The sequence below is a fragment of the Schistocerca serialis genome, chromosome 7, assembly GCF_023864345.2.
Source record: "Schistocerca serialis cubense isolate TAMUIC-IGC-003099 chromosome 7, iqSchSeri2.2, whole genome shotgun sequence".
NCBI classification, from domain to species: domain Eukaryota; kingdom Metazoa; phylum Arthropoda; class Insecta; order Orthoptera; family Acrididae; genus Schistocerca; species Schistocerca serialis.
In genome coordinates, this window is record NC_064644.1 from 299,633,794 (window position 1) to 299,659,296 (window position 25,503).

A 25,503-nucleotide genomic window follows, 5' to 3' on the forward strand; every position below is an offset into this window, starting at 1 on the left:
CCGGCATGATATGCACTATTGGGCAACGGAAAATCCACGATGGCCGCGACAAGTGGAACATCAGCGACCTTGGCGGGTTAATGAATGGTGCGGCATTATGGGAGGAAGGATAATTGGCCCCCATTTTATCGATGGCAATCTAAATGGTGCAATATATGCTGATTTCCTACATAATGTTCTACCGATGTTACTACAAGATGTTTCACTGCATGACAGAATGGCGATGTACTTCCAACATGATGGATGTCCGGCCCATAGCTCGCGTGCAGTTGAAGCGGTATTGAATAGCATATTTCATGACAGATGGATTGGTCGTCGAAACACCATACCATGGCCCGCACGATCACCGGATCTGACGTCCTCGGATTTCTTTCTGTGGGGAAAGTTGAAGAATATTTGCTATCGAGATCCACCGACAACGCCTAACAACATGCGTCAGCGCATTGTCAATGCATGTGCGAACATTACGGAAGGCGAACTACTCGCTGTTGAGAGGAATGTCGTTACACGTATTGCCAAATGCATTGAGGTTGACGGACATCATTTTGAGCATTTATTGCATTAATGTGGTATTTACAGGTAATCACGCTGTAACAGCATGCGTTCTCAGAAATGATAAGTTCGCAAAGGTACATGTATCACATTGGAACAACCGAAATAAAATTTTCAAACGTACCTACGTTCTGTATTTTAATTTAAAAAACCTACCTGTTACCAACTGTTCGTCTAAAATTGTGAGCCATTTGTTTGTGACTATTACAGCGCCATCTATCACAAAGCGAAAAAAGTGGTCCAATTAAAACATTCATATTTCTTTACGTACTACACGAATATGTAATAAAAGTTGGGGGTTCCTATTTTAAAAAACGCAGTTGATATCTGTGGTGTCACCGCCAGACACCACGCTTGCTAGGTGGTAGCCTTTAAATCGGCCGCGGTCCGTTAGTATACGTCGGACCCGCGTGTAGCCACTATCAGTGATTGCAGACCGATCGCCGCCATACGGCAGGTCTAGTCTAGAGAGACTCCCTAGCACTCGCCCCAGTTGTACAGCCGACTTTGCTAGCGATGGTTCACTGACTACATAGGCTCTCATTTGCAGAGACGACAGTTTAGAATAGCCTTCAGCTACGTCATTTGCTACGACCTAGCAAGGCGGCATGTTCAGTTACTATTGATATTGATATTGTGAATCACGTACCGTCAAGAGCGACGTTCATCATTAATGGATTAAAGTTAAGTATCAAACTAATTACGTCCGCTTTCTGAATTCTAATATCTTGTCATGTTCCAGACCTCACATCAGTATAGTTCTTCCCTCCTCACGCCAGCCTGCGTGAGCTAATACGCGTGCATTTCGGCCCCCACTAGTACAACGGTGTTGGCTCTTCCGCCAACACAACAATATCCGTTTGACCTATGGCAGCGCCATCTAGCGGGCCAACCATAGCGCCATCTGGTTTCCCCCTTCAAGCTAGACAAGTTTCGTTCTTTGTAGTTTTTTCGTTTGACGCTTATTTTGTGAGATATTTGGCCCGGTCACGATCAATGGACCACCCTGTATAGCAAAGAATACAAGCAAACACCGTCTGAACAGGCTTGGAAGGCCCAACGGTACCAATCGGCCGTCGTGTCATCTTCAGCCTTTAAGGCGTCTCCGGATGCGGATACGGAGCGGCGTGTGGTCAGCACACCGCTCTCCCACCGTTGTCAGTTTTCGTAACCGGTGCAACTACTTCCCAGTCAAGTAGCTCCGCACCCCGCTTGCCAATAGCACTCGGCAGACTCGTACGGTGACCCATCTAAGTGCTAGCCAGGCCCGACAGCGCTTAACTTCGGTGACCTGACGGGAATAAGGCCGTTGGCTATAGCAAAGTATACTAATGTGTAATCTGACCCTGGTTAGGCTTTTGCTACATGTGTCTATGAACTGTATAGGGTGTCAAGTTAGAGGATGCGCACTGCTGGTTGGCGTCTGTGAAAGCGCCAGTGACACAATTCTATCAGTGTGTGCTCAAGGTTATTGCTGTTTTGGTTGCTGTTCGTTTAGGGCGCTCAACATGGTGGTTATCAGCGCCCACGATCATGGCAACACGCGAATGGGCTGGAAGTAATCACTGAGTAGATAAAATGAAGCCGGAGTCTATGCATTTCAAAGTATTTTAGCGTCGGCTGGAAGGTATTTAGTGTGTATTTCTGGAATAATCGCGGCACGTAATGAGGCCTGGATGCTAGAAGAATGTGCGAATGATATTTACGCTGTACAAGGTCGCGTGATGGACCTGAGCACTGACGAACTGGACAAGCGTAATCCACCCGTCGAAATCAAAAGCCAAGAACTATCATTTGTTTGGATTTTATATTGTAACAGGGTGAAGATCGGTGCCTTTTGTGAGTGTAATGGTCCATTCTCCTCAGTCAGAGTATAAAACTAGCGGTCTTTACGATTTGGTTTTGCAAAAAACTAAAGAAGCAGCCAAAGTAAATCTTTTTGCACGTTATTCTAGGACAATATTTTCTGATTTTTTAAAAATCAATCATTTTTAAGCCCCCAACCGAAGAGTTAAGTTTGCTGTGTCCAAATGAGGTGTGTCCATGACGGAAGTGCTGCAGTCTGCAAATTTTATTTGAAATTAAAAAAAAAAAACAATTTTCTTAATCTACAAGGTATTGCGCACGGAATAATTGCACAGTTTTTTAAAAAAAATTGACGAAATAAAAAAATTGCGGATGTTTGAAACAAAGACGTAGTTTTGTCATGAAGTTTTGGTCACGTTTTTGCATACTTAATGAATAAATTAAAATACTCGGTGCGCATTATCCTATAGATTGAGAAAACTGTTTGGTTTTTTGATTTCATATAAGATTTCCAGGACATCCGTCAAGGACAGACTCTTCATTTTGAACAGAGCGACTGTAACTCCTTGATGGGGGGATTAATGATAACTGAATTTATTGAAAAAAAAGTTGGAAATGTTGTTCCAGAATCAATAAATGAGGTGGCCGCTTATGTTCAAAATAGGCTAAAAAGATACAGTAAGTGGTAACGTTCCCACCAATCTACAGTTAGTTACTCTCTTTTCTGAACAATTCGTGGATAAAACTCAGCCTGTTGTAAGTAGAATTAAAAACAAGATGTACACATACCTCCCTTGACCTCGCCGTTGGTGCATATAGCAGACAGGGACATCGTGGTGATCACGCACACAGTGGCCGAAATCGCGATGATAACCAGCGACAAACCTAGAACAAAATTTAGTTCACGTCATACATGTGGTACGTTGATCATACAGACTTGATCAAAAGTATCTGTACATCAATTAGTGGACATTAATATGGGCTGCTTCCACCCTTCAGCTTTATAATGGCTTGAACCCTGCTGGGGACACTTTCAATGAGGTGTCTCAATGTCTGTGCAGGAATGGCATCTCGTCCTCCCTCAAGAGTCGAAACCAGAGAAGGTAGTGATGTTTGGCCCTGGTATCTAGAGCGAAGTCGACGTTCTAAATCATCCCAAAGGTGTTCCAATGGTTTCAGGTTGGGACTCTGGGCAGGCCAGTCCAGTTTAGGGGCGTTACTGATTAGAAGCCATTGCCAAACAGATTCTGCTTCATGACAGGGTGCACTGTCATGCTAATACAAGCAATCATCGTCTCCAAACTGTTCTTCTACTGTACGCAGCAGACAACATGTGGTCATAACCTCCACATTTAGCGTTATCTTAACAGTAATAAGGGGACAACAGTGTAACCACGAGAATCACTCCCATACCATATCACCACCTCATCCATACTGCACTGACGGCTCTACACATTATGGCGAGTATGTTCTTTAGGCATTCGCTGTTCGCTCTCTTCTGCTGGCAGCTTCCGACCCGACCAGACGTTATCCTCTCCTGCTCTCTTGGGCGGCTGCCCATTCAGTCTCGGCGGCTTCTCTAGGGCTGCCTTTCCTTTTTACGGCATTAAAACTTCATACAGTTAAAACTATGTTTTATTCTTCACCTCAACTGGCGCCTACTGCTTTCCCCTCCTGGCCAATCCTGACGCATTAACAGCTGATTTTACGCGATTTCTTGCAGTCACCCTTTACAACGCTCGACGGTCCCTGTTTATCAGCACATGAGGTGTGCCTAGTCTTGGTCTAGCTTCGTTTTTCCACTTCACAGTCATGTCACCAGCAGTCGACTTGAGCATCTTTGGAAGGTTGAAATGCACCTGATGAATATGTTACTTAGGTGAAATCGAATCACTAGTTCATATTCGATGTCGCTGAGCTCATCTGATCGACCCACTCCGCTGTTAACTGTTTCTCTGTTGACAGTACAATACGCCGCTCTTCCTTTTATTCTAGTGAGTACGACTGTCTTGACACTTGAGTGGTAAATTGCGCTTACTAAGGGCTGTCCAGATTCTTTTGATCAGATAGTGTACATAGCACATGCCATACCTCAAATATCTCTAACAGAAGCTCAGAGGCGACAGGTATAAGCTAAGAGATACGTCGTCGGTTTTGTGTCTTCTCTTAAACAGTAACGACTGAAACAAATAAGAGAATCGGTTTACAGAAGAAGCAATTTTCTAATTTTTAACATTTTTATGCAGCGACAGCAACTGATATTGTTTATATAAGAATATACAGCCTACAGTTGCAGGTTAACTTTATCGTTTACCTAGGTTTAGACGTTAGTAATAACGTCTTCTTCAGAACCTGCAACAAGTTAATAATAACATAAAAATCACCGAGTATGGGTTTCTAATGAGTACGACACATACACTATAGCGTCTTCCTTTCTGCTTGTGACGGAGGGAGCATTCTTGCTTCATTTTGGTTCTACAGTTCGTGGCATTTTGCCGAAAAATAGCAGAACTTGTTTTGTGTTTCAAGTGAGGAAATGGCTCCTCAACAGCAGGATGTAACATCACTTAACTCGTAGACTGTCACGTCAATGTTAGTTAACTCAGACGTGTACCGATGGCTTAAGCGTGTTTGAGTGTGCTATTTTATGTGGGTCACTAATACTTTGACCGGTGAGCATACAATTTGTGGCTAGAATAAAAGTTGGGGGAAGCACTGCTGGTTAGAGGTGTTAGCATGGTGCTGGATTACCTTGTCAAGCCACACAGAGTAATAACCCGTTTACCAAGTCGGGGACTTATAAATCAACTGTGGAACGTGCGACTGTTTCTCCCTAGGACTAACTAACACGAGATTCAGGGAAAAAAATTCTTTCTAGCGAAAGCAATGCTTCGCGTTTTAAGCTTCACCTGCATAGAGAGAGCCATGCCGCTAAAGATATTGATGCTGCATTGCAGATATTACATAAAGTTAACAAGGTTCAAATGGTTCAAATGGCTCTGAGCACTATGGGACTCAACTGCTGAGGTCATTAGTCCCCTAGAACTTAGAACTAGTTAAACCTAACTAACCTAAGGACATCACACACATCCATGCCCGAGGCAGGATTCGAACCTGCGACCGTAGCGGTCTCGCGGTTCCAGACTGCAGCACCAGAACCGCTCGGCCACTTCGGCCGGCAGTTAACAAGAGGAGTCTCAGTAATTTCGTAGAGACCGAGATTTATAACCACTTCAATAAGCCAGAAGAGATTTTGAACAGAAAGACAAAGTTGGAAAATAGAAGGCTTTTGGACAATTTTTATACAAGAATGAAATTTTCACTCTGCAGCGGAGTGCGTGCTGATACGAAATTGCAGTTTTAATCTGACAGGAAGTTTCATATCAGCGCACACTCCGCTGCAGAGTGAAAATCACATCTGGAAACATACCACAGTCTATGGCTATATGGATGGCTAGGCCATCTCTTCGCAGTACCCTTTCTTCCAGGAGTGCTCGTCCTGTCAGTTTCGCAGGAGAGCTTGTGAGAAGTTTGGAAGATAGGAGATGAGCTACTGGCGGAAGTAAAGCTGTGAGGACGGCTCGTGAGTCGTGCTTGGGTAGCTCAGTTGGTAGAGCACTTGCAAACAAAAAGCACAGCCCCGAGTTCGAGTGCTCACAAATTTTAATCTGCCAGGAAGCTTCGACTTGTATACAACATTGAAACATTTTCAACTTATATTGCTGATTCTTTCCCTCGTGTTTGGAATGGGACGTACTGCCACAAGTATTATACGACGTCATTTTCTCTCTTTTTTTTGTAATGGATTTTCCTGTCACAAATAATATACGATGTTGAGAACGAAGTCTTTCGCGCCAGCACTGTTGTATAAAAAAATTCTCGGATGTTGTTTTGGTACAAAGAAAGTCGAGTGGACGTCTCGCCACTATGTGTACAGCAAGTCGACGCACATTGATTTACATTTTAGTGCCCAGAGGTTTCATCATCCAATCCAGAAGAGAGCAGTTTTAAATATAGTGGTGCACAGAGAAAAAACTGTTTATGACGAGGACCGCTCGCATTCCGAAATTCGTGTTCCGAAGGGACGGCTATGGTTCAAATGATATGAAATCAGCGTTCTCCAAGAAAAGGAAATGTGAAAATATTGAACATTCGCATGTTAAGCCACGAGTGTATTACTTCATTTCTGCGGAGCCACAGCCAGAAAAATAAACGGAGTCCTGGGAAGACCTATTTTCCTGCCTTGTAATAAGCTAAAAGAAATGCTATGTCCTGTTAAGGACAGTTTTGTCCTCAGAATCCCTGTGACTTATAACAATCCTTGTGAGTGCGGAAGAAATTACATCAGTCTGTCCATGCGTACCGTTGCCGTCCGCTGCGCGGAACATCAACCGTGTATTAAAAATCGTACAAACAAACACAAAGTACTGTTTGACGAAACAAAAACTTTGCCCCAAGCTCCTACATACTGGGATTCTGTAATTAAAGATGCAGGAGAAATAAGAATGTGCGAGAAGAACTTCAAACGCGACAGCTGATATTATCTTAGCGGTGCATGGAAGCGAGCTCCCGATGCAGAGAAGAGGCAGAGATATTCGTCGCAATGTTTACGCTACTACGGGAGCAGTGGCGTTACCAGGGCAGACGTTGACAACATGTGCGACAGAAGTCCTTAATTACCGACCAATAATAAGCCGTCAGTGGGCTATATAAGGCCACCACAGCAGCAGCTTTGAAAGTCAGTTGCTCCTGACGAAGAATATGGGGATAGTAGCCGAAAGCTCGATGTTTCTCCCTTCACTGAAACGTCAAGAAGTCCGAGAATGTTTTACACAATATATGATGATGCTTTCTTCTTGTATAATTTTTAGTATATGGATACCACTTTAATTTCATTATACTTTTTTAATTCTGGCATCCTTGTTTCGATTTTTAGTTTTTTAACATGCACAGTTTTAAGAGATACTAATTTTTAAGATATCTACGCCAGTATTCATATGACATGGTCTCATTGGTTGTGCGAGTATTACACGTGGTCGCTCGTTGAGCAGGCGGAAGACTTGGATGAAAGCGATCTTCGTTCCATATATGTATTATAACAGATCTGTGCCGGGCCATGCTCTAATATTTTTATTATACTATAATATTTACTGAAATTAGCTGGTTTCTTGCTTCCCACACACATAATAAAAAGTAATACACTTCTTTTTTTCTCTACTGTTATTTCATCCCACTCGCCTCACATGGGCGGCGTGCTGGATTGCCAGAGTTACAATACCGTTTTCTTCAGCAAACTAATTTTAAGGATGTAAAATCTATGAGAATCTGATTGAATGACACTAGTTACACAAAATGCAGTGTATCTTCTCTTCGTTTCCCAAAATCAAAAAGACTAATTGGTAAAGATATAAGGTACAGTTAAATGAAAACGAGACAGATGGAAAAAGCTACAAATTGTTCATTATTTCAAAAATAATCACCATAATTGTTAATACCTTTATCCAACAGTGAGAAAAGACGGTCAATGCCTTCATCGAAAATTGTTTGCGACTGCCTATGAAACCATTTAACCCAGTCCTGCATCTCTTCGTCCGAAGCAAATCGACAGCAAGGATGTCTTTCTTTAGGGCTCCAAAGATATGGAAATAGCATGGGGATAGATCTTGACAGTATGAAGGATTGTAAGAGTTTTCCAGCGAAACTTCTGCAGTGTATTCTAAACAGGCTTAGCGTGCTCACATGTTGCTAAAGCTGTTTTGATTACGCTGAAAAGGTTTCACTGGGAAGCCCTTACACATCCTCCCTACAGTCCCAGTCTCTCCCCATACGCTTTACATATATTTGGTGGCCTGAAGAAAGACATTAGTGGCCATCAATTTGCTTCCCACGAAGAGGTGCATTCCGGGTTACTGCCATGGTTCCGTAGGCAACATCAAACATTGTCCATCTTGTCTCACTGTGGGATAAATGTATTAACAGTTACGGCGACTAGTTTTGAAATATTATACAGTTTTCCTTTTCCCATCTTTCCCGTTTTCATTCGACAATCCTTTATATAAGGAAGAATAAATAAATTCTTAGGATTCTTTTAAAATGACAACGACGCACATTGCAAAGGAGTACTGCACATTCATTAAAAAGCTGGAGGAACAAGCTGGGGAAATAAAAGGGGGGGGGCGTGAGGCCTGTGTGGAGTGGGGTGGATGGGGAATTATAGTTGGTAGGACAGATATTTATTGGGGCAAATTTTATTGCGTGGGAGAGTCGAAGTTGCGTCGGGACAGAAAATGGTGTGCTTGTAAGTGTAGAGACGATGGTATGTATTTATAAAGACGCGGCAGCATTCCAGGGTTGGCGATCAGAGGGGGAAACAATTGGATTATTGGAATGTGGTTTTCGGATAGCATAATCTATGCAGAGGTGTTCATTTTGGATGGGGAAGCGTGCGAATTTGATGCGATGGTAAGGGATCGACGTGGAGGAAGGTAAACGGACATGGAAAGCAAAGCGGATTGCATGACTTTCAAGGATTTGGAGGGACTGATAGAACATAATTGGAGCAGATATACGTGCAATATTTTCAAGGATGGGATAGATCGGATCAAGGGGCTTGTAGGCCTGGAGGATCACAGAGGGAGAGCATCTCCAAATTCAGCCAGTTAGTAGTTTTAGTGTATTGTGAGGTTTCTGTTGAATAGTTTGTAGGTGGGGTTTCCGTAATAGTTGGCTATCAAGTGTTAGGCCAAGGTATTTTATTACTCGTAATAGGCTCGGATGGTTGTAAATGGTGAGACAGATTTCATGGAGGTGGAAGCTGTGGGTGGTTTGTCCTAAAATTATTGCCAGGTTTTGGAAAGGTTGATCTTGAGGAGCCATTGGTTGTATCAGGAGATAAACTGATTTGGATGGACTTGGAGGGACCATCGTGATTTCTGGAGTGTAGGAAAGAGGACTAGGAAAGCTGTGTATCAGCATACTGGGGGAGGTGGACTGGACTGGTGGAAGTTGTTTAAGCATATCAGCAATACAGAGACTGTAAAGGAGAGGAGAAGAGGATCGCGTTTTAGTAACGATTATGTGTATATTCGTGCAGTTTGTAGCACAGTAGTCATTTGTTTGTTTTGGATGGCCAGTAACCGTTGATCAAAACTCAGTCGTCAGCCGTAGCTGATGAAGCACCAGGAGACTAGCAAGTCACATATTTAATTTTCTCTTTGTCTACATAGTTTAATTCATAAATTCTTTGCATTTTCATGTGCTTGCATAGATTAGTTCATAAGTTCATTGTGAATTCGAGTATTTAAGAAGTGCAGTATCGAGTTTTAGTAACGTTAGCATGCACAACCGCGCCGTCTGTAGCGTAGCAGTCATCAGTTTGTTTGTTATGGATGACCACCGCAGCTCAAAAATGCCTCTGAGCACTATGGGACTTAACATCTGAGGTCATCAGTCCCCTAGAACTTGGAACTACTTAAATCTAATTAACCTAAGGACATCACACACATCCATGCCCGAGGCAGGATTCGAACCTGCGACCGTAGGAGCAGCGCGGTTCCGGACTGAAGCGCCCAGAACCGCTCGGCTACCACAGCCGGCCACCGCAGCTCAGTCAGTAGCCAAACTACGTGGTGACTAGCAAATCACATGTTTCGCTTGTTATGTTTGTTTCCATAGTTTAATTCTAAAGTTAGTATTGCTGGTAGGGTGTGTAGGGTGTGTGCGTGCTGTGTGCAGAAGCAGGAGGAGCTAGGTGCAGTTCGCTGCTTATGGCCACGGTCAGCCTCTGCTGGCTACTGCCTCAGTACTTGGCTGCAGCGGAGAAACTGGCACGACTCATGGGACATGGCAGTTCCGCTTGTTTCGACCTCGGGCTCTGCTCTGGGCACCTCCCAGGGCGATCCGTACTCACCACTCGCTCGAGGTGGAAAGTCAATGTGGAGGCTTGCCATTTGGCCTCACCCATTCACTCCCTGAGTGGACAGGTGTTCGCTCCTTCAGTAAGGTCCGCACATTATGGAAAGGTTTTATTAGTTATCAGGAGCTCCAATCTTGGGCGCTTTATGGAGTCCCTTATTGAAACAGCATCCAGGGCAGGAAGGAATTCCAATGGAAAGGTTTTATTAGTTATCAGGAGCTCCAATCTTGGGCGCTTTATGGAGTCCCTTATTGAAACAGCATCCAGGGCAGGAAGGAATTCCAATGGAAAGGTTTTATTAGTTATCAGGAGCTCCAATCTTGGGCGCTTTATGGAGTCCCTTATTGAAACAGCATCCAGGGCAGGAAGGAATTCCAATGGAAAGGTTTTATTAGTTATCAGGAGCTCCAATCTTGGGCGCTTTATGGAGTCCCTTATTGAAACAGCATCCAGGGCAGGAAGGAATTCCAATGGAAAGGTTTTATTAGTTATCAGGAGCTCCAATCTTGGGCGCTTTATGGAGTCCCTTATTGAAACAGCATCCAGGGCAGGAAGGAATTCCAATGGAAAGGTTTTATTAGTTATCAGGAGCTCCAATCTTGGGCGCTTTATGGAGTCCCTTATTGAAACAGCATCCAGGGCAGGAAGGAATTCCAATGGAAAGGTTTTATTAGTTATCAGGAGCTCCAATCTTGGGCGCTTTATGGAGTCCCTTATTGAAACAGCATCCAGGGCGGGAAGGAATTCCAATGTGCGCTGTTTGTGCCTGTGGGGAGCCTCATCTGAGGTGTGAGAGAGGCCCTGCCTATGGCTGTCTGGAGTGCAGAATGCAGTAGTCTGCAAGTTGTTGCCCTTGTCTGCACCAGTGACGCCTGTCACTTGGGTTTTGAGGCCACCCTCTGTTGCTATGTCTGGCTAACAGAGGTAGTGAAGACAGCTGGCCTCGCTTGTGGGGTGTCAGCAGAGCTCACAATTTGCAGCGCCTTCGGTGACATTAAAAGTAGGGGCAAATGGCTCCAAGCACTATGGAACTTAACATCTAAAGTCATCAGTCCCCTGGACTTAGAAACACTTATACCTAACTACCCTAAGGACAGCACATACATCCATGCCCGAGGCAGGATTCGGAACCTGCGACCGTAGCAGCAGCGCGGTTCCGCACTGAAGCGCCTAGAACCGCTCGGCCACAGCGGCCGGCAAAAAGTAAGGGCGGTAACATTAAGAGTGCAACGGGAATTCCACTGTTAAATGCAGAGGAGAGAGTGGATAGGTGGAAAGAATACAATGAGAGCCTCTATGAGGGAGAAGATTTGCCTGATGTTATAAAAGAAGAAACAGGAGTCGATTTAGAAGAAATAGGGTATCCAGTATTACAATCAGAATTTAAAAGAGCTATGGAGATCAAATAAGGCAGAAGGGATAGATAACATTTCAACAGAATTCCGAAAATCATCGGGGGAAATGGCAACAAAACGACTATTCACGTTGGTGTGTAGAATGTACGACTCTGGCGATATACCATCTTACTTTTGGAAAAATATCATCCACACAATTCCGAAGACTGCGAGAGCTGACAAGAACGACAATTATCGCACAATCAGCTTAACAGATCATGCATCCCAGTTGCTGACAAGAATAATTTACAGAAGAATGGAAAAGAAAATTGAGGATGTGTTAGATGACTATCAGTTTGGCTCTAGAAAAGGTAGAGGCACGAGAAAAGCAATTCTGACGTTGCGGTTGATAATGGAAGCAAGACTAAAGAAAAACCGACACGTTCATAGGATCTGTCAACCTGGAAAAACCATTCGACAATGTAAAATGGTTCAAGATGTTCGACATTCTGAGAAAAATGCGGGTAAGCTATAGGGATAGACGGGTAATATACAATATGTACAAGGGCCAAGAGGAAATAATAAGAGTGGACGACCAAGAACGAAGTGTTCGGATTAAAAAGAGTGTAAGACAGGGATGTAGTCTTTCGCTCCTACTGTTTAATCTGTGCATCGAAGAAGCAATGATGGAAATAAAAGAAAGGTTTAGGAGTGGAATTAAAAGTCAAGGTGAAAGGATATCAACGACACGATTCTCTGATTACATTGCTATCCTGAGTGAAAGTGAAGAAGAATTACATGATCTGCTGAATGAAATGAACAATCTAATGAGTACAGAATATGGATTGAGAGTAAATCGAAGAAAGACGAAAGTAATGAGAAGTAGCAGAAATGAGAACAGTGAGAAACTTAACATCAGGATTGATGGTCACGAAGTAGATGAAGTTAAGGAATTATTCTACCTAGGCAATAACATAACCAATGACGGACGGAGTAAGGAGGACATCAAAACCAGACTAGCAATGGCAAAAAGGGCATTTCTGGCCAAGAGAGGTCTACTAGTATCAAACATAGGCCTTAATGTGAGGAAGAAGTTTCTGAAAATGTACATCTGGAGTGCAGCATTATATGGTAGTGAAACATGGATTATGGGAAAACCGAAACAGAAGAGAATCGAAGCGTTTGAGATGTGGTGCTGCAGACGAATATTGAAAATTAGGTGGACTGATAAGGTGATGAGGAATACACTGATAAGGAGAAGAGGTCAGGATGATGGGACACCTGTTAAGACATGAGGGAATGACTCCCATGGTACTAGTGGGATCTGTAGAGGACAAAAACTGAAGAGGAAAAACTGGAATGCCTCCAGCAAATAATTGAGGACTTAGGTTGCAAGTGCTACTCTGAGATGAAGAGATTGGCACAGGAGAGGGATTCGTGGCGGTCCGCATCAAACCAGTCAGAAGACTCATGACCCCAAAAAGAACCCAGAATCGATCAAAGTCCTTTGGGTTAGAGATGAATGGAGAGTCTCAACTAGTGGCTCCATCGATTCTATAACAGTTATGGCTACAGATTTCTGGGGCTGCGCTAATGTGTGGACTGGAGGAAGAAACAAAACAGCACCTTGTGTATAAAGTTTTTGTTTAAACATTATACACCATGCTATCTTAATAAAACTGACTACGAGAAAGGAAACCGCACATTTTCACAGCACAGCACAGTGATTCCTTTCTCACACTTGGCTCTAACAGAAAACCTGTGTATTGTCGTTTAAATTATGTATTAGCTATGTACATTTGTTTATGTATAAGAGCATCCTGTAAAAAATTGAAATAAATCGGTCCAGAAATTTTCGAGACATTTGCTAACAACATTTCCCTTTTATATATTGGTACAGACATGGAATTAAAAGAAAAAAAAATGCTACTTGTGAGATTCGAACTACCTGTTCTAGGTTTACCTATTATGACAAGCATTCACCTACTAACAAACAGAGGATGACCCAAAAACGTTTGAAAATTCAATATTTCATGGAATAATGCTGGCAGAAACGAAAGAATTGACACACATTCTTAAAATAACATGGGGTTTTATTGAAATCAAAAAATTGCACCAAATGACAAACCGATGGCGCTTAATATGATAAGAAAGTAATAATTAGCGTAAAAGCTTATTTTTTAGTAAAGAAGCTGTTCTTTATAACAAATGCTCAACATTTTGAAGCCACATTGACTTTTAATCGACCGTAACTGTTTCAAAAACATGAAAAGTTTTCAAATACGCTAGCAGTCACAAAATGTTTTGACAACTAAATTATTTATTTAGCCACATGTTTCGAAGATTATACCTCATCATCGGGCTACATTAGTCTTACAAAAACATTTAATACATGTCTGTACAGATTTAAAGCTTCTTTGAATGACTGTTGTGATCATTTTGTGGAGAGAGAGTGGCGATGTCATTTTGTGTACTGGTTTACATGAATTTTTTTTATAAAATGATCACACACTTTGTTCTAGTGGCGTGGCAGTTTTTTTGTGATGTGCTGAGACATCGTTATTTCCTTGACTCTTTTGGACTTCTTTACCACACAAAAAATTTACAATGGTGTTTTCAAAACACGATACACATCACAAATCAGCCGTGCAGAAACAAAATAGAAAAAAAATCATATGAACAGAAAACCAATAAACAAATGACATCGCCTCTTACTAGATTATCGTTTTCTCTGTCTTCACACTATGATCACATCAGTCATTTAAAGAAGCTTTAATATCTGTACAAACATATGTTAAATGTTTTTGCAATCCCAACATAGTCTGATGAGGTATAATCCTCGAAACAAGCGACTAAATAAATAATTTAGCTGCCAATAAATTTTGTAACTGGTAGCGGTATTTGAAAACCTTTCACAAATGCTCAACTTGTGGGCCGTCAATCATCAACAATACCTTCAGTGGAGGAACAAATTTTGTGAACAGCACAGTACAGCATATCACTAGGTACGGTGAGAAACTGCCATCGGATGTTGCCTTTTAGCAACTGTAATAAGGTCGGACGATCGTTGTGGACCTGCAATTCCAGGTATACCCACAACCAATAAACACACGGATGGAGGTCCGGGGACCTGGGAGACCAAGCATGACTGACGTGGCGGTTCAGCACGCGATCCTCACCAAATGTTGTGCGCAAGAGATCGCTCACACGTGTAACAATATGGGGTGGAGCGTAATCCTACATAAAAGTCGTACCTTCCAGCATGTGTTTATCAGCCACGATAGGGATGATTTGACTCCCTGTGTCACTAATGCTCGGTTTGTACACGACTGGCTTAGCGCCCGCTGCTTCTCTCGCATAGACTGTGTGGACTTCAGGTACTTTTTTGTTTTTATTTAATCGAATTTTTATGTTGTTCACAAGTTGCAACAACACCTAAGCTTTTCACGCTAGTTAATTAAGCATGGTCTTTTCCGAATGTACTTCTGACCAAAAAGCGGTTCTGGTAGCTAGAGCCCGAAGCTTTTGTTAATCATGCATATTGCGCTCTTATGGAGATATTTCCATAGCAACTTTCATCCCCTAAAAATTTTTCTTCATATCTAATCGAGAAGTGAAATACCAAATATCATAAATTTAGCTTTAAAACTTTCTTTAATGTCACGAAATATTTTGTTAAATTTTTTTATCCCTTATTGCACTCCCTTAGGTGTTGAATTTCCAGAAACAATGAAAGATTTTTTTTTTTCTAACTGAGAAATCTGCTATCAGTTGTCATAAATGTAGCCTTAAAAATCCTTTAGTAGTTATTTAGTAATTATTTATTTTGAAAATAACTTTCGCTCTCTATTTTAACCCCTAAGTGGTTGAATTTCCAAAAATTACTGGAACGGATATTTTTCATTTTCTGACTGAGAAACCAGATACCAGTTTTTGCAGTTTCAGCTTCAAAATTCCCTTAATATCGACATACTTTGAAAAAGCCTTTGATTCGCTATCTCACCGCTGTAGAAGTGGAATTTCGGACAATCCCTTCTTAAATGATGCCTACAGTATAAGATCCACACCCTCTCCGAACTTTAAGTTTCTGTCATTAGCTGTTTGGGTGAATCAGTCTGACCTTATTTCACCCCTTGCGGTTGCATTTCCAAAAGTAGTGAAACACGTATTTTTTCATCTCTAACCGAGAAGCCAAACACCAATTAAAAAAAAAAAGTGTCAAATGGCTCTAAGCACTATGGGACTTAACATCTGAGGTCTTCAGTCCCCTAGACTTAGAACAACTTAAACCTAAGGACATAACACACATCCATGCCCCAGGCAGGATTCGAACCTGCGACTGTAGCAGCAGCGCGGTTTCGGACGGAAGCGGCTAGAACCGCTCGGCCAGAGTGGCCGGCACCCATTTTCAAAGATTTAAGGTTAAACATGGTTTCACAATGAAATACTTTCGTAAAACGCTTCATCCCCTTAGAGGTAGTATTTCCAAAAACAGTGACAGGCGTATGTTTTATTTCTGACAGGGAAACCAAATACAAATTTTCATAGATTTAGCTTCAAAAATGCTAGCACATAGAAATATTTCCACAACTCCCATCCCCGTTCCCCGTCCACAAAACTGTGAACATATATTTTTTTTCATTTCTAACTGAGAAGACAAATTTAAATTCTGATACATTTAGGTCTAAAAATGATTTCACAATAAAATATTTTCATAAAAAATCTCATCCCCTATTTTACCCATTAGGAGTTCAATTACGAAAAACACTGAAATACTTCCTTTTTTAAAAAAAAAATTGTAAACGAGAAGCCAAATACTAACGTTCATAGTAGCATAGTTTAGTCATTCTTCAATAACGACGTATTTTCAGAAAAAGATTTCACCCACTATTTCACCCCCCCCCCCCCTACGTTTAAATTTCTAAGAATGATGAAACACGTATTTTTTGTTTCTCACCGAGAGTCCAAATACATTTTTCAAACAATCAGTTATTCAGTATTTTACCTTCTTAGGGTTGGAATTTCGAAAAATCTCTTCGCAAACGACGCCTACAGTATACGATCCACACCTTCTCCATATTTCAAGTTTCTATTCTTAGCGGTTTTGGCTGGACGATGATGAGTCAGTTAGTCAGTCATTCAGGACACTGGCTTTTGTATGTACAGTAGATCCTCACGTGGCGTCATTGGCGTGTTACTGTCCAGCGCTACCTGTTGGCCAGATTTTGCACTTGTCTTTGTTTTCAATAGTATCTCATGTCATTTCAGGCATGAGTGCCAGTTTTTGCCCTTCTACCTACATTATTCCGTGAATTAGTGCATTTTCAAATGTTAACAGTGTTAGGAAATCTTCTAATCTTAAGAGGTATAACTTTTTAATTTTTTCCCTCTTTTTAGAATTGTGTCTTACTGTGTAAGGAAGCCGATGTCCGTGCAATGATTTTCAAATCTGGTAAGTATTGTCCGCCTTTAAATCCTCTCTGGTATGTGAGGGTTGTGACTAGCTCCACTCTTCACGATCATGATGTAGTTTGTATCGGAAGAGAACCTCCCAGCGTCACTAGCAAGAAGGTGAAAATGATGCTCGACGATAATGAAGTAGCTCTGTCAGCTTGCCAGAAAATCGTTATGTATATGAGGATAGCAGCAACACCTAATCGACTTACAGACATTTAAAAAGTCAATGCTGTGTTAAGATCCTGTCAAAAGTGTTTACAAACGAAACGGGAATTCCGCACTGCCGTGTTGTTCTCCAACCGGCAGCAGGTCGTCAGCCGTCCATGTTGATGGCCGTCATGTATGCAGCGTTGCGTTTGTGTCACTATGAATGGAATGAGTATTCAAATTAAGGCAGAGACCCAGCGCAGTGATTAACAAGTGTTGGTGGACATGTCACCCTTAACAGTTTCCGGTTGCCTCACATCATATGACACAGTAGGAAAATTCAGAAGTTAACCTAGAGCTGCGCTTCATATCCCGTCCACCATACCGAACTTGCAGTCACAAACAACGGTGTAGCTATCTGTAGGACTATGGTGGCCTGCTGTCCCGTGAGCTACTGTACTCATTGACTATGGTTTCAACTTTTGCGATTTTTATGTTAAATAATCCAAATAATGTGTACCCTCTAACGTCATTTAGTAATAGACGGACCAGATAGGCAGTTTTGACAATGTGCTTGATATTAACAGCCAGACTGAAGAAAAATTAAGACACGTTCATAGGATTGTCGAATTGGAAAAAGTGTTCAAGAATGTAAAATGGTGCAAGATATTCGAAATTCAGAGGAAAACTGGAGTACGTTCTAGGGAGAGACGGGTAGTATACAATATGTGGAGGGGCACGAGAGAACAATTAGAAAGGAAAACCAAGAACGAAACTGTTCAGATTAAAAATAGCGTAAGGCAGGGATGCAGTCTTTGCTCCTACTATTCGATTAGTACATCGAAGAAGCAATGACGGAAGAAAAGAAGGGCTCAAGAGTGGGATTAAAATTCAGGATGAAAGGATATCAACGATAAGATTAGCTGATGCATTTCTTATGCTCAGTGAAAGTTAAGACGAGTTACAGGACGTGATGAATGGAATAAAAAGCAAGAGTGGGATTAAAATTCAGGATGAAAGGATATCAACGATAAGATTAGCTGATGCATTTCTTATGCTCAGTGAAAGTTAAGACGAGTTACAGGACGTGATGAATGGAATAAAAAGTCCTATGAGTACAAAATATGGATTGAGAGTAAGCGGACGAAAGACAAAGGTAATGAGTTGTTGGAGAAATGAGGTTAGCGACAAAATTAACATCAAAATTGGGGACCACGAATTCTGCTACTATGTAAAAAAACTCCTGACGGACGAAGGAAGGGTGACATAAAAAGTAGATTAGCACAGGCAAAGAGGGAATTTCTGTCCAAGAGAAGTCTGTTAGTATCAAATATAGGTCTTAATTTGAGGAAGAAACTTCTGAGAACATGCATTTGGAGCACAGCGTTGTATTATAGTGAATTATGGACTGTGGGAAAAGCACAAAAGAAGAGAATCGATGCGTTTGGGATGTGTAGCTATAGAAGGATCTTGAAAATAAAGTTACCTGACAAGATAAGGAATGAGGAGGTTCTCCTCAAAATCGGCGAACAAAAGAACATAAGCTAAACACAAGAGGAAGGAATAGGATGATACGAGAAGTGTTAAAACATCGGAGAATAACTTCCGCGACACTACAGGAAGCTGTACAGGGAAGAAACTCCAGGCAAAGACAGACATTGCAATACATCCTACAAATAACTGAGCATGTACGATGCAAGTGCTACTCTGAGATGAAGAGGTCGTCAATATTTGATTAAGAGACGGTTCTCTGTAGCGCCGTCTACGATAAACATGTATTGGCAAACAACAGAAGCAGTGGAGCTGGAAAATATTTAAATGTAAAAAAGTGACCTGCATGTCATACACCGTCATGTCGGCGTTGACACACCAGGCACGGTAATTAACCCGCAGTGGGACCTGGTAGCCTTGACGATGACCCAGTTCCCTGGTCTCAGATGCTGTCCGTGGAGACGTCCTTGGAAAGGAGCGGGTCCCTAATGCCCGCAATAACTGACGTCCGCGGAATGGAAGAAACTTTCATATATATCTGTTCACGGCAGTGTCTACTGTTCAGAGCAGTGCCCGTCAAACTACGGCCCGCTAGCCGCATGCGGTCTGAATCAAGTAATTGTGCTGCCCGCTGTTCCCAGCCGTGTTTTGTAACAATATGCATCTAACAACTAATCACAGAACAACTCATCTGACGTAAAGACCCTTTTAAAAGAGTGTAGTTTTCCTGCTCACTAACAAACAAAAATTCCTAGGGACACATTAATAATGTGTTGTTAGTGTGGTCTTCAGTCCGAAGAGCGGTGTGATGCAGCTGTCCATGCCACTCTATCCTGTGCAAGCCTCTTCATCTCCGAGTAACTACTGTAACCTACATCCTTCTGAATCTTCATACTGTATTCATCTATTGGTCTCCCTCTCAGAATTTACCTCCCACTTCCCTCCAATATTAAACTGGTGATCCCTTGATGTCTCAGAATGTGTCCTACCAACCGAAGCTATCTAGTCAGGTTGTGCCACAAATTTCTGTTCTCTTTTCCGTTCTCTCCAATTCTGTTCAGTACCGCCTCATTAATTACGTGATCTGCCCATCTAATCTTCGGCATTTTTCCGTAACCCCACGTTTCAAAAGCTTGTATTCTCTTTTAGTCTAAACTGTTTATCGTCCGTATTTCACTTCCATACATAGCTACGCTCCATACAAATACTTTCTCAAAAGACTTACTGACACTTAAATATTTACTCAATATTAACAAATTTCTCATCTTCAGAAACGCCATTCTTGCCATTGCCAGTCTAAATTTTATATCCCCTCTACTTCGACTATCATCAGTTATTTTGCTGCTCAAATAGCAAAATTCATCTACTACTTTAAATGTCCCATTTCCTAATCTAATTCCCTCAGCATCACCTGATTTAATTCTACTTTGGTTTTGTTAATGTTCGTCTTATATCCTCCTTACAATACACTGTCCATTCCGTTCAAGTGCTCAATTCTGACAGAATTACAGTGTCGTCGGCTAACCTCTAAATTTTTATTTCTTCTCCCTGGGCTTTCCTTCGTTTCCGTTACTGCTTGCTCAATATACAGATTGAATAATATCTGGGATAGGCCACAAGCCTTCTCAATCCCTTCTCAACCACTGCTTTCCTTTCATGCCACTCGACTCTTACAAGTGTCATTATGTTTCTGTATAGTTTGAAACTAGCCTTTCGCTTCTTGTATTTTATCCCGGCCACCTCTAGAATTTGAGAGAGAATATTCCAGTCAACATTGTCAAAAGCTTTCTCTAAGTCTACAGATGCTATAAACGTAGGTTTGCCTTTCCTTAACCCATCTTCTGCGAGAAGTCGTAGAGTCAGTACTGCCTCGTGTGTTCCTATGTTTCTCCGGAATCCAAACTGATCTTCCCTGAGGTCAGCTTCAACCACTTTTTCCATTTTTATGTAAAGAATTCGTGTTAATATTTTGTAACCGTGACTTATTAAACTTACAAGTCGGTAATCTTCAGACCTGTCAGCACCTACGTCGGCCGTTGTGGCCGAGCCGTTCTAGGTGCTTCAGTCTGGAACCGCGCGACCACTACGGTCGCAGGTTCGAATCCTGCCTCGGGCATGGATGTGTGTGATGTCGTTAGGTTAGTTAGGTTTAAGTAGTTCTAAGTTCTAGGGGACTGATGACCGCAGATGTTAAGTCCCTTAGTGCTCAGAGCCATTTGAACAATTTGTCAGCACCTACTTTCTTTGGAATTGGAATTTTTACACTCTTCTTGAAGTCTGATGTATTTCGCCTGTCTCATACATGTTGCATACCAGATGGAAGAGTTTTGTCAAGGCTGGCTCTCCCAAGACTATCAGCAGTTCTAATGGAATGTTGTCTACTTCCGAGGTCTTGCTTCGATTCGGCTCTTTTACTGTTTTGTGAAATTCTTCGCCCAGGATCATATATCCCATCTCTTCTTCATCTACGTCCTCATACATTTCCATAATGTTTCCCTCAAGTACATCTCCATTGTACAGACCGTCTATTTACTCCCCCCACCTTTCTGCCTTCCCTTCTTTGCTTAGAACTGGTTTCCCATCTCAGCTCTTGATTTTCATACAGGTGGTTCTATTTTCTCCATAGGTTTCAGTTTTCCTGTAGGCGGTATCTATCTTTTTCCTAGTGCTTATGCTTCTAAATCCTTACATTTGTACTCTAGCCATTCATGCTTAGCCATTTTCCATTTTCCGTCAGTCTCATTTTTCAGATGTTTGTCTGCTTCACAGACTGCATTTCTATATTTTCTCCTTTCATCAATTAAATTCAATATCTCTTGTGTTACGCAAGGATTTCTACCAGCTCTTGTCTTTTTGCCTACCTCATCATCTGCTGTTTTCTCTATTGGAACTCTCAAAGCAATCCACTTTTCTTATTTTCCTTTCCCCTATTCTTATCAATCGTTATCTAATGCTCCCTCTGAAGCGCACTACAATCTCTGGTTCCTTCAGCTTATCCAGGTCCCATCTCCTTAAATTCCTACCTTTTTGCAATTTCTTCAGTTTTAATCTACAGTTCATAAGCAATACATTGTGGTCAGTTCCACATCTGTCTCTGCAAATGTCTTACAGTTTAATAGTCGGTTCCGAAATCTATGTCTTACTATTATATAATCAATCTGAAACCTTCCGGTGTCTCCAGGTCTCTTCCACGTATACGACTTTCTTTCATGATTCTTAAACGAAGTTAAATTATGCTCGGTGCAATATTCTACTAGGCGGCTTCCTCTCTCATTCCTTTCTCACAGTCCATATTCATCTACTGTTTTTTCTTCTCTTCCTATCCCTACTCTAGAATTCTAGTCCCTCATGACTATTAAATTTTCGACTCCGTTAACTATCTGAATAATTTCTTTTATATCATCAAACATTTCTTCAGTCTCATCATCATCCGCGAAGCTAGTTGACGTATAAACCTGTACTACTTTGGTGGGTGTGGGCTTCGTGTCTGTCTTGGCTACAATAATGCGTTCACTATGCTGTTCAAAGCAGCTTATCCGCGTTCCTATTTTTTATTCATTATTAAACTTACTCCTGTATTACTCCAATTTGATTTTGTATTTACAATCCTGTAAATACAAAATCGGATGTCCTGTTCCTCCTGCCACCTAACTTCAGTAATTCCCACTATATCTAACTTTAACTTATGCATTTCCCTTTTTAAATTTTCTAACCTACCTCTTCGACTAAGGGATCTCACATTCCACACTCCGATCCATAGAACTCCAGTTTTCTTTCTTCTGATAACGACGTCCTCCTGAATAGTTCCCGCCCGGAATCCGAATGCGGGGTTATTTTACCTCCGGAATATTTTACCCAAGGCGACGCCATCATCATTTAACCATACAGTAAAGCTGCATGCCCTCGGGAAATATTACGGCTGTAGTTTCCCCTTGTTTTCAGCCGTTCGCAGTACCAGCACAGCAAGGCCAGATCAGTCAGTCATCCAGACTGTTGCCCCTGCAACTTCTGAAAAGGCTGCTGCCCCTCTTCAAGAACGACACGTTTGTCTGGCCTCTCAACAGATACCTCTCCGTTGTGCTTGCTCCTACGGCTATCTGTATCGCTGAGGCACGCACGCCTCCCCACCAATGGCAAGGTCCATGGTTCAAGAAGGGGAGTAATAATGTATGATATGCTTATTTGCATAATATGCTTAATTGTAATTGACGTTAATTAATTGTAACTGACGTTGGTGAATTCAGCCGTGAGATGAGTAAAGCTGGTTGCTTACCCCACGCGCAGAGGGGTAAGCAGCGCGGCCATTTCAGGGTTACAGAATGGGAGAGGAGGATGTTTTATTGTTTGTCTTCCAGTTCTACATCTACATCTACACCCATACTCCGCAAGCCACCTGACGGTGTGTGGCGGAGGGTACATTGAGTACCTCTATCGGTTCTCCCTTCTATGCCAGTCTCGTATTATTCGTGGAAAGAAGGATTGCCGGTATGCCTCTGTGTGGGCTCTAATTTCTCTGATTTTATCCTCATGGTCTCGTCGCGAGATATACGTAGGAGGGAGCAATATACTGCTTGACTCCTCGGTGAAGGTATGTTCTCGAAACTTCAACAAAAGCCCGTACCGAGCTACTGAGCGTCTCTCCTTCAGAGTCTTCCACTGGAGTTTATCTATCATCTTCGTAACGCTTTCGCGATTACTAAATGATCCTGTAACGAAGCGCGCTGCTCTCCGTTGGATCTTCTATATCTCTTCTATCAACCCTATTTGGTACGGATCCCACACTGCTGAGCAGTATTCAAGTAGTGGGCGAACAAGTGTACTGTAACCTACTTCCTTTGTTTTCGGATTGCATTTCCTTAGGATTCTTCCCATGTATCTCAGTCTGACATCCGCTTTACCGACGATCAACTTTATATGATCATTCCATTTTAAATCACTCCTAATGCCTACTCCCAGATAATTATTGGAATTAACTGCTTCCAGTTGCTGACCTGCTATATTGTAGCTAAATGATAAGGGATCTTTCTTTCTATGTATTCGCAGCACATTACACTTGTGTACATTGAGATTCAATTGCCATTCCCTGCACCATGCGTCAATTCGCTGCAAATCCTCCTGCATTTTGGTACAATTTTCCATTGTTACAACCTCTCGATATACCACAGCATCATCCGCAAAAAGCCTCAGTTAACTTCCGATGTCATCCACAAGGTTATTTATGTATATTGTGAATAGCAATGGCCCTACGATACTCCCCTGCGGCACTCCTGAAATCACTCTTACTTCGGAAGACTTCTCTCCATTGAAAATGATATGCTGCGTTCTGTTATCTAGGAACTCAATCCAATCACACAATTGGTCTGATAGTCCATATGCTCTTACTTTGTTCTTTAAACGACTGTGGGGAACTGTATCGAACGCCTTTCGGAAGTCAAGAAACACGGCATCTACCTGGGAACCCGAGTCAGTTCTGACGATTCTCGGGCGTGTGCGACTCGAACCGATCAGCTACGGAAGTAAAATGGATCCCTGAAAGCGCATTACAGAGCTCGTCATCTTCAATGCGGTATTTATTTGCAGCAAAGAACATTAAATGAATTAAGGTTGTTGTAATAAAATGCAATGAGAAAAGGAAACACGCCATTCAAAATACTTAGACAGCATTTTAGATCTTGTCTCAGACTGCATACATTCTGTAAGGGTAATATTTTATCTGCCAAACGGTGTGGCCGAACGGTTCTAGGCGCTACAGTCTGGAGCCTCGCGACCGCTACGGTCGCAGGTTCGAATCCTGCCTCGGGCATGGATGTGTGTGATGTCCTTAGGTTAGTTAGGTTTAAGTAGTTCTAAGTTCTAGGGGACTGATGACCTTAGAAGTTGAGTCCCATAGCGCTCAGAGCAATTTGAACCAATATTTTACCAGGCAGGGTGTCTTTGCACTGCTTTGCTTACCACATTTGTTTCAAATGGCTGGTGTTCCACGTACATGCATTATCTTGTGCCACAAATAACAGTTTTCTTATCCCCGTGATTTCTAGTTCGTATTTTAATTGTCTTTTCACTTTCGCACAAGCTCTTAGGCTTAGTATTGTTCTTTAACTGCGTTGACTGTGAAAACAGCTTCTGACGAAAGTGACTGAAATTGAACGATACCATTCGTGTTGTTTCAAAATAAACATGCAATGCTGAATGAACACTTTGTTTTTACTTCCTATAAACGTGTTATTTGCTTTTGTCAGCTCGAAGGTTACTCAGGGAATTAGATACGGGGAAAAAAGATATATTTTTTAAGACTGGTTAAAGTTAACCTAGATGACGCTTTAAATCTGTACCAGTATTAAAACTGAAAATATACTCTAATAGGGCATAATTAGTATACATTTTCACTTTCCGTAGCACTCAGTAACTGTAGATGTTCAATGCTACTACGTATATGATAATGGGTAAATCCTGTTTTGTGGTTCAAAATGGTTAAAATGGCTCTGAGCACTATGGGACTTAACATCTGAGGTCATCAGTCCTCTAGAACTTAGAACTACTTAAACCTAACTAACCTAAGGACATCACACACATCCATGCCCGAGGTAGAACTCGAACCTGCGACCGTAGCGGTCGCGCGGTTCCAGACTGTAGCGCCTAGAACCGCTCGTCCACTCCGGCCGGCCCTGTTTTGTGTCCAGAATTTTCAAATAACGGAAGAAAGTGGGACAAAGTTACGACGGTTGGTTGTAATGCATTTAAATGTAGGTACAGTTACTGTTATTAATAAGCTATTCATCTGCTCACACAGGAAAAAAGAAA

The 25,503-nt window shown here is 41.9% G+C and overlaps 1 protein-coding gene across 1 annotated transcript in view; it reads right to left on the minus strand.

Moving 5' to 3' along the window:
• LOC126413030 (bumetanide-sensitive sodium-(potassium)-chloride cotransporter) overlaps positions 1–25,503 on the minus strand; it is a 220,368-nt gene that overhangs the window by 109,225 nt on the left and 85,640 nt on the right. The window contains exon 3 of the mRNA XM_050082924.1: positions 3,148–3,243. Coding sequence (XP_049938881.1) covers positions 3,148–3,243 — 96 coding nt within the window. The remainder of the gene's footprint in view (positions 1–3,147; positions 3,244–25,503) is intronic.